The sequence below is a fragment of the Thalia democratica genome, chromosome 3 (genome assembly GCF_965202585.1).
Source record: "Thalia democratica chromosome 3, ktThaDemo2.hap1.1, whole genome shotgun sequence".
NCBI classification, from domain to species: domain Eukaryota; kingdom Metazoa; phylum Chordata; class Thaliacea; order Salpida; family Salpidae; genus Thalia; species Thalia democratica.
Genome location: NC_139167.1, coordinates 55,238,279 through 55,253,467, shown reverse-complemented (window position 1 = coordinate 55,253,467; position 15,189 = coordinate 55,238,279). Strand labels below are relative to the sequence as shown.

Sequence of the window (15,189 nt, the reverse complement as noted above, 5' to 3'; positions counted from 1 at the left end):
GATCATTCACGAAAAAAAGGTAATTTTAAAAAGACCATAACTTTTCAAGTACATGATATATACAAATTTTGTTTAAATGGGTTGTTTTGTTAACATTTAAAAAGAATTTTACAAAGTTTGACAAGATTTCAAGTAAAAACATAGAACTTATGAACCCTAGAAACAAAGTGTTAAGTTCTTAAATACATGCTTTTTGTTACAGCGCTAAGTTAATAGCAGATCATTCACGTAAAAAGGTAATTTTAAAAAGACCTTAACTTTTAAAGTACAATAAATATACAAATTTTGTTTAAATGGGTTGTTTTGTTAACATTTAATAACGATTTTACAAAGTTTGACAAGATTTCAAGTAAAAACATAGAAGTTAGGAACCCTAGAAACAAAGTGTTAAGTTCTTAAATATATGCTTTTTGTTACAGCGCTAAGTTTAATAGCAGATCATTCACGTAAAAAAGGTAATTTTAAAAAGACCATAACTTTTCAAGTACATGATATATACAAATTTTGTTTAAATGGGTTGTTTTGTTAACATTTAAAAACGATTTCACAAAGTTTGACAACATTTTAAGTAAAAACATAGAAGTTATGAGCCCTAGAAACAAAGTGTTAAGTTCTTAAATATATGCTTTTTGTTACAGCGCTAAGTTTAATAGCAGATCATTCACGTAAAAAAGGTAATTTTAAAAAGACAATAACTTTTTAAGTACATGATATATACAAATTTTGTTTAAATGGGATGTTTTGTTAACATTTAAAAAGGATTTTACAACGTTTGACAAGATTTTAAATAAAACTGATAAGGTAATGATTATGGCAAGGACATAGTCTATCTTTTATTCTCTTAGTACTTTTTTAACTCTATAACTCTTTTAATGTAACGTTTGAAATGGTCTAGAGTTATTCTGTTTCGGTTATGAGACTATTATAAAGTTTTTTTTTTAACAGTATAAATTAATTATAATTTTACTGTTACAGTACTTTAAATGTATATAAATTATATTAGTTTAATTTATTTTTTTAAATTAAAATTCTAATACATATTACTTATTTATTTTACTTATTAAAATTCTTTACCAAATTATATTCTGTTTCACCAACTTAAAATATAATATTTTCTAGGTTGTTGTTCTGCTGATACTTCAAATTCCAAACCATTTTAGGATACAGCGTTAAAGAGCTACTCTCTCTATTTTTAACACCATGATTACCTCTTTCACTGAGGTTTACATTGAGTAATAACATCTTTCAAATTAAACTGATTAATTTTATGAATAAAATGTTATTAATGTTTAATTTTTATTGAAAGTTTATACTTTTGCCAACTTTACCTAATATATAAAAGTGATTTGTTTAAAGTTCTAATTTTTTTAATCCAACATATTTGTATAAAGTTTTAAATAAATTTGTGTTTAACTGTGGAGATTTTTATGCAAGAATAGTTTTAAGCTCTAAAACAAATACTTTTACAAATAACGCGCAGTTTAAATAGAAGGTTTTTCATTTAATTTGTACGTGACTATAACGTTTTTATTATTATTCTAATTAATTTAAATTGTTATTAGCTTTTTAAGTATATTGTAATAAAATGTATTGTAGTATGATGATGTATTACTCGATATCTTAAAGATTTTTGATTTATGTAAGAGATTCTTAAAACATACTTTATAAGCGTTTTTTTTGTTTAATAAATATTAACAATCAAGAGTATTTTCTTGATTTTTTTGATTTTGTTTTTTTTTGTTAACTTTTGAACTTGAGTTTATTAATTTTTATTTTGGTTTTTTTAGTTTATTCTTACTTATTCGAATTCTTACTTTAGCCAAAATTAGCCAATCTTAGCCAAGTTTTACTTTAGCCAACATTAGCCGCGATGAAGTTATTTAAGCAGAACGTTTTCAGACTTTTTTTAAATCTTAGCCAGAAAAAAATCTTAGCCAATTAAGATCTCAATCTAAAATTTCATTAATATAGATTAATATAAGGATTTTTGTACTTATATTATTGTTTAATTAAAACTAAATTAATATATTTTATTGTTTTAGATTACAAATACATATGTTAAACAATGGTTTTCGATTGTCAAAGTTCAAGATTTTTAAGAACAATCTCAATTAAAGCTGGTTGAAAACGAAACAATTCTTAAGTGTATAGACTTATGAGGTAGATAAATACATAAAAAAAAAATGTAAACAACAATGTTTAAATTTAAAAACAAACTTGTATGATAGATAAAGAAATAAACTGTGTGGATCTTGAATAGTTAATGGTCTGGGAATTATAAAACATTATAATTTGAGGAGGTTAGCATACTCAAAAAACAATAATTTGATCAAAAAGAACAAAACGAAACAATTTGATGGATTCTAGTCCTGTCGAATAACAGAAGACTACTGTAAAGGTTAATACAATAAGTTTTAGCTTAAAACTTGAGCAAAAATTTGCTAATTTAATTTGTTACAGATATCAGATAAATATCCAGTAAACATCTTAATACTAAGAGAATGTAAAATTTAGATGAGAAATGTTTAAATTTAATAGTCTTTAGTTCACTATTAATTAATCAAATTAGATAATGTTGATTTTGATGTGGTAAGACACATTAAACTTAATAAAGTTAATGTACTTCTTAAAAGAGCAGTTTGATGCAATCATAAATAATGAAAAAGTTAGGAACAAAAATAACATAACTAGTAGTATGTTATTAGAAAGTTATTGCTTAAAGTTCTTGCAAAAAACTACTTTTTAAATAAATCAGTCTAGTTTAACTGTTCAAGTTTTTTTTGTTTAAAAGAAACCTAATATACAAAAAGGTCTTCATCTGTTTAGTTTCAAATAATACATTAACAGCAACTAAACTAGAGTTTTTAAAGTTTGTTATTTACTATTAAAGTGATTAATTTTATCTTTCTATTTAATATATTAAAAATATTGTATAATTTTATTAAAATAATTATTATTTAGTATCCTGTATTTGAAAAAAAAATTCTTTAGAATGTTGGTTTAAACATTTCTCAATAAGTTTATTTTTTATTCTTTAAACTTATTGAGAAATTTTTTAACTAAATCTTTAAAAATATATTAAAAAAGAAAGTTCAAACTTCAGTTTTAAAGTTGAAGTAGTTGAAGAACTTAAGCTGGGCTTAAAAAAGATTAGATTTTTCATGAATATTTAAGTACTTTCTAGGAATTTCTAGACTTTTCTAGAAGTTTCCAGAAGTTTTATTAATGATATATATAAAGGTTGCTACTCACTTATACACTTAGTGTAGGATACTAAGTGTAGTCAAGATTAGTCGAGAAATTTTCAATTTTTTTTAAATTACAAGATAATATAAGTTTTTTAACTCTGGCTTACAGAATATAGTTTTTTTTAATAACTGAAAATAATTTTAAGATTTTTTAAAACTCTCAGGACAGATTCTTTATATCATAAATGACATTTTATTGAACTTTTTTGTACCATTGTTAGAAAAAAACACTTGAATCCTTCCAATTAAGATATTTTATATAATTCTAATCTACTAGATTTTATACTTATATTTTTTTTGGTTATATAAGAAACATTGGATTTTATTAACAAAGTTACCAGTACCTGATTGACATTTTAAAGCTGTTTTAAAAACTCAAGCTTGTTTGAATTTTTGCTCTAAGTTCAGGCTATATATATATATAACACTTCTCAAAATTTTTTTCTAGGTTTTCTATAAATTTTATTCTTGGTGTATATTAGGGTTGCCACTCAAGATACTCTCTATACTCAAAATAACTTGAAATTTTTGAAAGTCTCAGGATAAAACAAGATTTATGTTTTTTTATTTAGGCTGAATTGTGATAGTTTTGTTTTTTATAAAAACCCAGGGTACTTATAAATTTTTTAAAAAGTCTCAGGCCAGATTTATTAGATCTTAAATAAGGTTTAATTGAACTTTTTTCTACCTTTTCAGGAAAATAAACTTAAATCCTTCAAATGAAATTTTTATTTAATGGTATTCTACTCATTATGGAAAAGTTTATTTTTTCAAAAAAGTTACATAAAATACATGTGATATACTTAAAGAAATTATTAATACCTGTTTCATATTTTTAAGGCTGTTTTAAAAACTGAATCTTGTTTAAAGTTTTGTTCAAAATGCAGGCTATATATAACATTTCTCCTAATGTTGAAATATTTTCAAGCTATATCTAGATTTTTCCATAAGTCTCTGTTAGTTTTAATGATGATATATATAAGGGTTGCCACTTACTTAGGATACTCAGTATACTCAAGTTAACTCAAGATAACTTGAAGTTTTTGAAAATCTTAGGGTATTGGGATTTTTTTATTAAACTCCAGCTGACTTAATATAGTTCTGTTTTTTATAAATAACTCGGGTCAGTTTTAAGATTTTTAAAAGGTATCAGGACATATTCTTTACATCATAAATAAAATTTAATTGAACTTTTTAGTACCTTAGTAGGAAAAAATTACTTAAGATGTTATTAAAATATTTTATAAATGGTAATCTACTAAATTTTAAACTTATGAAAAAATGTTTGTTCTTAAGAGTCACATAAGATTAAGAAACACTGTTTGTTAGTCAAGAAATTATCAGTACATGTTTGATATTTTTAAGGCTATTTTTAAATCTCAAGGTTGTTTGAAGTTTTGTACAAAATTCAGGCTAAATATAACATTTCTCCAAACATGTATTTTCAAGCTATTTCTAGTTTTTTCTTCAAGTTTCTGTAAATATTAATGATGGTATATATTAGGGTTGCTACTCACTTAGGATACTCTGTATACTAAAAATAACTCAATACATTTTTAAATTTTTGCAAATCTCAGGATATAACAGGATATTCTTAAGTTTTTCTTAATTGTTTGTAATTTTTTTTTTATTAAAGTTTAATTTACAGTATTTCATCTGTACTTTGGCTTTTACTGAAAAAAATTAATTAGGTTGTGTTTTTTGTCTCAAAGAGTAGTAACTTCAATTAAATCTAAGAAAAACACTACAAAGCTACTAAGCTTTGTTAAGTGAAAATAAATATATATTTATTGGAACAAGTTAGAAGGTAAAATCTGAATTCTTTTAACAGTAAAACTATTAAAGCAGATGGTTTCAAAAAAAGTCAGTTGTGGCTAAGAGAGTTTGGAGTAACAGCTTAAGATGTAAAACTGATTTAAAGTTTAAATAATTTATAAATCCAAGTACAGTAAAGTATTTAAATATCGAATGAATAATTAATACTAAGAGTTTTTAAACATGCTAAGATGGGTGTAGTGACATTTATTAAGATACTTAGTATTATTATATTTATTCTGTACTTCGTTTCATTTCTCAGAGGTAAAAAAACCAAAAAATCCATAACACCATAAGCTATATTTTCTATTTTTACCAATTGATATTGTTGTCTGTGTGGTTTATAAGTTAAAAAGAATAAATATTTTTATATTTAATATGTGGGATATAAGTTGCATGTGTGTATTTTTGAGAGCATTTAAAGTAAATTGTCTCTGTTTTATAATGACCTGTAAAAATCAAAAGCTGTTGATGTTAGTCTTTTAAAAGCTTAATACTCATACAGATAATGATTGCATACAAAAAAATACCTTTATATTGGATAATGCTTAATGTTTTTTTGTAGAATGTTATTAAAATCTAGTTTTCTATCTGTTTTTACTATTTAGCTCCTACTAATTAGCCTATTTTCATATATGTATAGCTTAGAATATTATTATCTAAGAGTTAACCATTATATTTTTCTTTCAGATCTAGTTAAAATTCATCCAGTAAACAAAAAAACAAAAGTAAGTTAGTTAAATATTTTACTGCTAAAAAGTTTTGGTTTAGTACTTAAGTAATTTTCCACAAATAAGGTTTTCAGTTTTTAAAGATATATACATATTAAATAGTACAACTACTTACAGGGTTGCCAAAAAACCTGTATCTCTAGAAAAACCTAGAATTTGACAGTTTAAGCTAAAAAACCTGGAACAATCTGAATCTGGAATTTTTAACAATCACCACCAAAAAAACCTGAAAAACCTGGAATTTGAATAGTTGTTTAGATGTTAAGTAGAGAAGTTTCAGTTTGACACAAAAATTTAATCATATAGATAAAATTTTTTGTCATCATCAAAAACTTTTTTATAAAAAAAAATTAAAAGTAGCTTTATAGTATGTTTTCAATGTTCTATTTAACACAGTTTTATACCTTGAACTTAACTTTAAACTAAAGATAGGCCCAAAAGTGTGTATTTTTAAAAACCTGGAGAAAATTTGCTAAAAATCTGTACTTATCCAGCTGGATATAGTTAATCAAATGAATATAATTATCTTGTATTTAATTATAGATAAAACATAAAAATTTTATAATTACTAATCAAATTATTTTGTATTTTCTAGTGTCCAACATAGAAGATGCAGAAACTTTTGCCTTCCAGGCAGAAATTGCCCAATTGATGAGTCTCATCATCAACACTTTCTACAGCAACAAAGAAATTTTCCTTAGAGAACTTATCTCCAACTCTTCTGATGTTTGTTATTCATTTAGTTTTAAAAATGACTCTAACATTAAATGACTAAATTTATTGAGCAAGAAATCTGTAAATTATTTTGTTTAAATAAGTATGACAAGTTAACAAATTTTACAGAACAAATCTTTTAATATGGTTTTGTACAAATGAAAAAACCTTAATTTATATGTAAGTTAAGTTTAAAAAAAAATCAAATTGAATATATAAAAAACAACAGACTTTATTAACAAAAATTAGTATAACAAAAAAACCTTATTTGTATACTTTATCTAAGAATTTTTAAAGTTATGTGATAACATTTTTTTGATGAAAATAAGCACAACTTTTTATGACAAATTTCACAGGCTCTTGACAAGATCAGGTATGAGAGTCTTACGGATGCCAGCAAGTTAGACTCTGGCAAGGAGTTGAAGATTGAGGTGATTCCAGACAAGGAGAACCAGACCATCACTTTGATTGACACGGGTATTGGTATGACCAAGTCTGACTTGATCAACAACCTTGGTACAATTGCCAAGTCTGGAACCAAGGCTTTCATGGAAGCTCTCAATGTAAGTTTCATTTAAATATTGATTGTATTTATTAACAAACTAATATATTTTATTAATTTCAATTTTGTTTTGGAAGAAGATCAAAATGCAGTAATATAAATTTATATTTAGTTTTAAGTAATAAATATTAATTGGTCAGTAAACATAAAGTAATGCACAAATAATATTACAGTCAGGAGCTGATATTTCAATGATCGGTCAGTTTGGTGTGGGTTTCTACTCAGCTTTCCTGGTGGCCAACAAGGTTCAGGTTATTTCCAAAAACAACGACGATGAGCTCTACTGCTGGGAATCTTCAGCTGGAGGTTCCTTTACCATCAGGGAATGTGAAGACGATCTTACCAGAGGAACCAAAATCATCCTTCACATCAAAGAAGATCAGAAGGAGTACCTCGAGGAGAAGAAGCTCAAAGACATCGTGAAGAAGCACTCCCAGTTCATCGGCTACCCGATCATCATGCATGTTGAAAAGGAGAGGGAAACGGAAGTCAGCGACGACGAAGAGGAAGAGTTGCAGGAGGAAGGAGCTGGAGATGATCAGCCCAAAGTGGAAGATCTCGACGAGAACGAAGAGTCAGAATCTGCTGACAAGAAGAAAAAGACGAAAAAAATCAAGGTACTTAAATAATATCATATAGTAAATTTTTTGGCTCTTACAATTTAAAAAGAATGAAGTTTTATACATTAAGTTAATTGTAGTTCCAATCAATATTTTTTAATTCTTATCAAAGTCCAATATGATAAAATTTTCTTGTCATAATAAGTTTAAAAAAATATAGTTTACCAAGTTTAATAGAAAAATTTCTAACAAATGTTTTAACTTGGAGTTTTATATTACAACTTTTTATAACTACCACATTTAAAAATAAACTCACCACTTTTATAATGCCTTGTTTTGCCAACAGGAGAAATACATTGATCAAGAGGAACTGAATAAGACCAAACCTCTTTGGACTCGCAACCCTGCCGATATTTCAGGTGACGAGTATGGAGAATTTTACAAGAGTTTGACCAACGACTGGGAAGATCATCTTGCTGTGAAGGTTAGTTATAATTATTTTTTTAAACTCTAGATAGTTATACAAAAAACATAAAACTGCAATGATGATGTTTCCACGTTCGCAGTTTCCACTGAATACTTTTTGTAAATGACAGCGAAAATCTTCCTTGGATGTCTGAGCAGTTTCTAATTGAATTAAGATAAAAAAATAAAAACAATTTAAATCTTATTAAACTCTCTTATTTTAACAGCACTTCTCAGTGGAAGGACAACTCGAGTTCCGTGCTCTTCTGTTTGTGCCAAAACGCGCCCCAATGGATCTTTTCGAGAACAAAAACAGCAAGAACAACATCAAATTGTACGTTCGTAGGGTATTCATCATGGACAACTGTGAAGAACTCATTCCTGAATACCTCAGTTAGTTTCTAGTAAAAAAAAACTATTAAAAACATTTATCTAAAATGAATATGGTATGTAAAAATATAGCTCATTAAACTATTGTTAAATTAACTATATGCATTAAGTTGGAAGGAAGTTTAAGAATTTAATTATATTTAAATAAATAATTTTTAAAAGTTTTTAACTCATTAAAAAACTCATTTCACTCATTTAAACTTATTTTTGACGCATAAATTAGGTAAAAGAGTTTTTGTAAAATATTTTATATTAAAAATTTAATTCTCACAGACTTCGTCAAAGGTGTTGTCGATAGCGAAGATCTTCCTTTGAACATCTCAAGAGAGACTCTTCAGCAATCGAAGATCTTGAAGGTCATCCGCAAGAACATTGTGAAGAAGTGCATGGAATTGTTCACTGAGATCAGCGAAGACCAGGAACAATTCAAGAAATTTTATGAGCATTTCGGAAAGAACTTGAAATTAGGAATCCATGAAGATTCGCAAAACAGAAAGAAATTGTCAGGATTCCTCAGATACCACTCTTCTCAAACAAGTTTGTATTTGTTACTTATCGATTATTCTTTTCTGTTTTTCTTTCAGTAATTTGATTGTTCATTAAAATTTTAAAAAGTTGTGTAATACGAAACTTGAAGTCAAATAATTAATAACAAAAGTTTTAAAAGTTTTTTAAATGCGTGCAACATCAAGTATAAATAATAAAACTCTCCCTTTTTACAGCTGAAGAGATGACGTCTTTAGCTGATTACGTCACCAGGATGAAGGAGAATCAGAAGGACATCTATTACATCACCGGTGAATCGAAAGAACAAGTTCAAAACTCTGTCTTTGTCGAAAGAGTTGTCAAGAGAGGATTCGAGGTAAATAATGACTTAAAATATAAAAAACATAATTAAAATGAACAAAGTTGGTTATTAAATTTAACAAATTCTCAAACAATAACAAAAATAACACTAGCATTCCAAATAAATCATAAACAAACCAATAAGTATTAAATAAATTCAATATCAATTTAGGTTCTCTACATGACGGAGCCGATTGACGAGTATTGCGTGCAGCAGTTGAAAGAATATGAAGGCAAAAATCTTGTCAGCATCACAAAAGAAGGACTCGAACTGCCAGAAGATGAAGAAGAGAAGAAAAAATTCGAAGAAGCCACAAAGAAGTTCGAGCCTCTCTGCACCGTCATGAAGGAAATCTTGGACAAAAAAGTTGAAAAGGTTAATTATCGGTATTAACTCTAAATCAGTTTATTACAATGATAGTATATTTAAACACTTTTTAAAGTGTTAAAGCGTAACTTTTACGACTTTTAAATTATAATTAAATAAATATATTGATATTTTAAAAAAACTGGTGGCTACACCATCAGATCATAAAAGTAAAATTAAAATAGAAATCGTTATTTTAAGTAATTTAAAGCTAATACTGATAGTTTAAAGAAAATTTACCAGAAGCTAAAAAGCGACATTTGAAATAGTATTAAGGCAATCTACTTACTCATTTTTATATTTTCATTTCCTCATAGTCTATAAAATTATTTTCCTATTCTTCACAGGTGTTGGTATCGAACCGTCTCGTGCAATCGCCTTGCTGCATTGTTACGTCACAACACGGATATTCGGCCAACATGGAACGGATCATGAGGGCTCAGGCGTTGAAAGATTCAAGCTCGATGGCGTACATGGCAGCTAAGAAGAATTTGGAAATAAATCACGATCATCCCATCATGGAACAGTTGAGAGTGAATGCCGAAGCTGACAAGAACGACAAGTTTGTTTATTATATATTTTTTTCAATACTAAAAGTATGAATTGCAGCTCGTGGTTAGTAATTTCAAAATTTTACAAAATCTGTTCATCTTAGATTTCTAAACAAAAAGTGTATTTGTGTAGTTTTATCTTAAAAGCATATATACATCAACAATATTTATTAAAAAAAAGTTTGGCTTGAAAATTTATTATTGTTGTTTTAGTATATAACAAAACTACTTTTAAATTGATTACAAACTATCAAAAAATCAAAAACAGATCAGTGAAAGACTTGGTGATGCTTTTGTTCGAAACTTCACTTCTCGCATCCGGATTTTCACTGCAAGATCCTTCAAAACACGCTTCTTCAGTTCACAGGATGATCCAACTCGGTCTTGGTAAGAAAATTTTGATAAATACATAAAAATTTTACGAGGTGTAATCGGACTCTATTCAAATTCTTTTCTCTCATTTTTAGATGTTAATGTTTAGTATTTTAAGAAGTTTTACTATTGAGGAGTTTTGGTTTAATATTTAAGAGTATTTTTACTATACAAAAATCCATCTAACCTCGTTTATTTGTTCATGTTTGTTGAGTTTCATCATTAAAATTTTCCCCTCACTTTAGGAATTGATATGGAGGTGGAGGAAGCTGAAGAAGAAGTCGAGATGCCACCACTGGAGGGAGACGCCGAGGAAGACGCCGGCCGCATGGAAGAAGTCGATTAAAAGCTTCAAATTTTATCCGCTCGATGGTGTTGAAGAGTCGTAAAAATTTTTTGCTTCTTTAATTCCATTGAGCACATGTCTATTTTTTAGGATACTTACTTATGTTTTTTAGGAAATTTGAAACTTAGTTAGTATTTATAAATTTGTTGATATTTTTAAACTTTCGTTTTCTTTCTTCAATAAATTTGATAGCTAAATAAAAATGTTTGTGTTAATTTTTTTTTAATCCTTAGATATGTATGACTTTTAATTCCTAGCATTTAACAAAAAGTTTTTACGGTTATGAAGTAAGTATTTGTATGTTGACTGATCTACTAATTCTCACTTAAAATAATGCAGTAATTCACTAAGTTAATTAGAATTTCCTTTTATCCTGCAAAAGTTATGTGTTGAATTTTAGTTTGACATTAATATAGTTGAAGAATTTCCATTATTTTATAAAATAAACACAACGCATATTAAACACTTTTGTTTTGTGAAAATAACTGATATAACAATTGACGTAAAATTTATAGGTTTAATTTAACCACCTTATATTGTTAGAAATAAATTAAATGCATTTATATATATTTTACCTAACTCTATAAATTTGTTTAAATAACTTAAATTGTTGTTATTTTTCCAATATAATATACTAAATCAGGGGTCGGCAGGTCAAAAAGGAACGTTTTTTTATGTGCTTTTTAAAACTCCCATGGGGGTAAATTTCTTTGTTTTAAAGGGTATATTTTCCTTACTACAAGTTATGTAAACTAATTTTTATTAATAGTGTTTTAATTTGTAAGTATTTAACTAATATTTTTTCTATAGTTAAATAAACTCTTTGAGTTTTACAATTTTTTACGTTTTATAAGCATAAAGTTCAATAATTTTTTTTTTCAATTAAGGTTAGATTTGTTAATTACTTTCCAAAAAGGGTGAAACATGAAAAAAAGTTAAGAACCGCTGTATTAAATGGTTTTTAAATTTTAACAGCTTTCTCATAAAACTGATAAACAGGCTGGTTTACTAAATCAATTTATGTATTAAACCAGAAGTTTTTATGTGACATTTTATTTAATTAAAATTGAAACGTAATTTTCAATCAAGCATAAAATCCCATTACTTCAAGTAATATTTTGAAAAGTAATCTTTTCATAAATTTAAAAATGTTTTTTTTTTTAATATAACCTAAACAAATTACAGCCTTAACAAGCAACGTTATACAACAATAAATGTATAGATTTGATGAGTAATTTTTTCTGCTGGTGTTATAATAACTTAAATAAGTTCTAAAAAAGTTATATAGTTCTTAAGTATTTTAGTATTGATAACGTAAGATGGAAAAATTGTTTATTTATTTACTATAAAAAAACATAGTTATTTAATATTTGGTAATTAGTTTTGATAGGTAAACTAAGCTTTGAAATTCCATACTGGTTATAAAATTAGTAACTTTGCCTCCTTTCAATAAAGCGATTAACATAAACTAACAATTGTGTTTTTAGATGCTAAAAATTATTATGGTGTTTATTTAATTATGTTTTTAAACCATAGAAAAACCAAAGAAGTAAGTTAAAAAAACATTTTGTACTAAGCGCTTCATCTAATAAAAGTTTACTGACTGATATTTTAAACAACATAGAAATTAGTTTATTTGTAAGGTTGTCCGAAACTATTTATACAATATTGATTTGTAATTAGTTATTATTATTATCCTACAACACGTATGAAGATTAAAAATATTTTACAATCTGTTTTACAACTTATAAAAGTATTTTATTTCGACGAGACTAATCTTCTGAACAGAATAAATTTAAGAAACGCTAAATACGTAATATCAACCAAGCAAACATACTTATCCAAGCAACAAGTTTTTATTAAAATATAAACCAAGTAAAACTTCACTTTCTGTATATACTGGACAAAAATAAACTAATTTCTGGATGTCCTAAAGTAGCACAATCTAAAACCATGTTTATTTTTGATAAGTTAATTTTTACTCCTTTTAACTTGGATTGGGAATAGTATACAAAAGAAAGTTTAAATGAAACAAGCAATGTTTAAATTTAGTATAAAATTTACTAAATTAGTCTACAAAACAATAAGAGTATAAATATTATTGTACTGTACGCAAACTTGTATGTCTAATCCACTAATTTTCACTGAATTTTTTTGGTTACTTACTGCAAGGTTATTATTTACTGTAATCTCGAAGACATACTAGCAGTTTGTAGTTTTATATTTTCTGTCTTCAAAAGTTATAGAACTATGAATAAACTTTTCAGTTAGATTTGTTGAGTTTTGTTAATTTAAGGTAAGTATTTAAGTTTTTAACTACAGTAGCTTGCCGCTTAAGTATGCACTTTTCCAAAAAGCAAAAAAAGATTTATTTATTTTTTATTATTCAAAAACAAAATTTCATACAAAAATTGGTAATTACCTTGATCCTAGCTAGGATGATGTCGCAACAATATCAAAATGAAAAATAGTTTTACTTTGATATTGAAAAGGTCTAAATCTAAACTACCTAATTTTAGAATGTGCTTATAACAAAATAAACACATCGATAAGAAATTAATGAAGTACCTATCAGCTTAACGTACGCACCCGCGCAAGGTACGCACTATTTCTTTTTTATTTTAAGTTTTTATTTTATTTTTGTGAATAAAATTTTATTTACTTCAAAGATTAAAATAATGCACGCACCAGACTTGTGAAAATGCTAAGAGTTACTGGTAATTCAGCAATAAAGCGTATAAACTTTGTATTTTAAGTTAGTAGTTGCACGCTCGAGCACACAAAGCTATGCTTTTTAACATGTTCGGCACGCACAATTATTATTTGTATCTAGTGTTGTGTTTAGGACATCTACTAAATACAAAATAACTTTTGTTATATACAGATAAAAATGAAGACAAGCTATTTAGAGCAAAATTGCTACCTTTGAAAAAATAAAAAAAAAAATGGAATGCTGCAACTTCTGCTGACTTTTCAACTACTTTTGATATTTTACTTGCAAGACATGTAATTCTTAGTATGAAAGTTTGTATTTATTTTAAACTAAAGTTACGATAAAGAAACAAAGCTCGTAACTTTGATAATTTAATCAGATATATCATACTATTTACATAAAAATTACTTATCTGACACTTAAGTAAACAAACTAAAACAACGAAAATAAACAAACCTTTTTTGTAAACCGTATTATTAATGAATGAAAAAAGATACCTATCTAATATCATGAACTCGAAATTCAAGAAAACTTGCAAAAAGTGATAAAAAATACATAAAATAATACCTGGAACCATATAACTTTCTATAGATTATTTTAAATTGTTCACAATAAGTTTGTGTAAATTTCGGCGAAATAATAAGAAAAATTCAGCAAAAAAATGTATGGTTGTAGTTGTACTTTTCGGATCTCAAACATTTAGCATTAGGATGGTTTTTAGAAAACACGTTGATACCAAAGTGAAAAATTCTTAAAATCATCTGAAGTTTTGTTTTTATGATACTTCCGTAACATAAAACTTTTTCGAGCCGGAAAATCAGAAGTATAGTAACCTCTCGCATCTTTACGCACTCGTGACGTTACGCACTCTCGTTTAGTTACGCATTTTAGAATTCAAAAAAATTCAAAAAAGAAGTTTTAATATTTTTTAATATTGCACAAATTAGGTTTATTTTATATTTTTAATGTAAAATATGTTTTTAAATGCTAACTTACTTCACTATATCTTTAGACTTTGAAAACTTATGTTCCTTGACTAATTGATAAACACTTAGTTATACCTCAGTATATCAGAAGTTTTGTTAACAATAGGAGTTTAAATTAAAATTCTGAAATAAATATGACTGTGTTAAATAATGGAAGTATAATGAAATAATGAAAGTTTAAAACACAAACCAACAATACAGCACTCTTGCCCTATATATGAACTAACATCTAAAAAAGAAATCTTATGAAACTTCCTAGCAAAAAGTAGTAATGATACTTAATAAATATAGAGTTTACATTTAACACAAATGCTTAATTATAAATTGAATTTGCTAAATAGAATATAATATAAATGTTTAGTATCAAATAGATCACATATATTTAAAGAAAAAATTTACTTATTATTGAAATAGTTAAACATTTTATAAAAGTACCATTATTTTATATAAATTTAAATACTTTTATTTTAATATATGTATAGTTTTATCTTTGGTTTTCATATTTATGAATAGAGCAAAAAAA

At 26.2% G+C, this 15,189-nt stretch overlaps 1 protein-coding gene across 1 annotated transcript; it reads left to right on the top strand.

Moving 5' to 3' along the window:
* The first annotated feature begins 2,307 nt into the window (after window positions 1-2,307).
* On the top strand, window positions 2,308-11,052 carry LOC145831509 (heat shock cognate protein HSP 90-beta-like). Its single transcript, XM_082938786.1, has 13 exons — window positions 2,308-2,398; window positions 5,754-5,791; window positions 6,390-6,520; window positions 6,865-7,071; window positions 7,244-7,687; window positions 7,977-8,114; window positions 8,323-8,488; window positions 8,759-9,022; window positions 9,208-9,347; window positions 9,504-9,707; window positions 10,046-10,260; window positions 10,518-10,636; window positions 10,867-11,052. Coding segments are annotated over exons 2-13 (2,130 nt in total). The 5' UTR covers window positions 2,308-2,398; window positions 5,754-5,790; the 3' UTR covers window positions 10,968-11,052.
* Window positions 11,053-15,189: the final 4,137 nt, after the last annotated feature.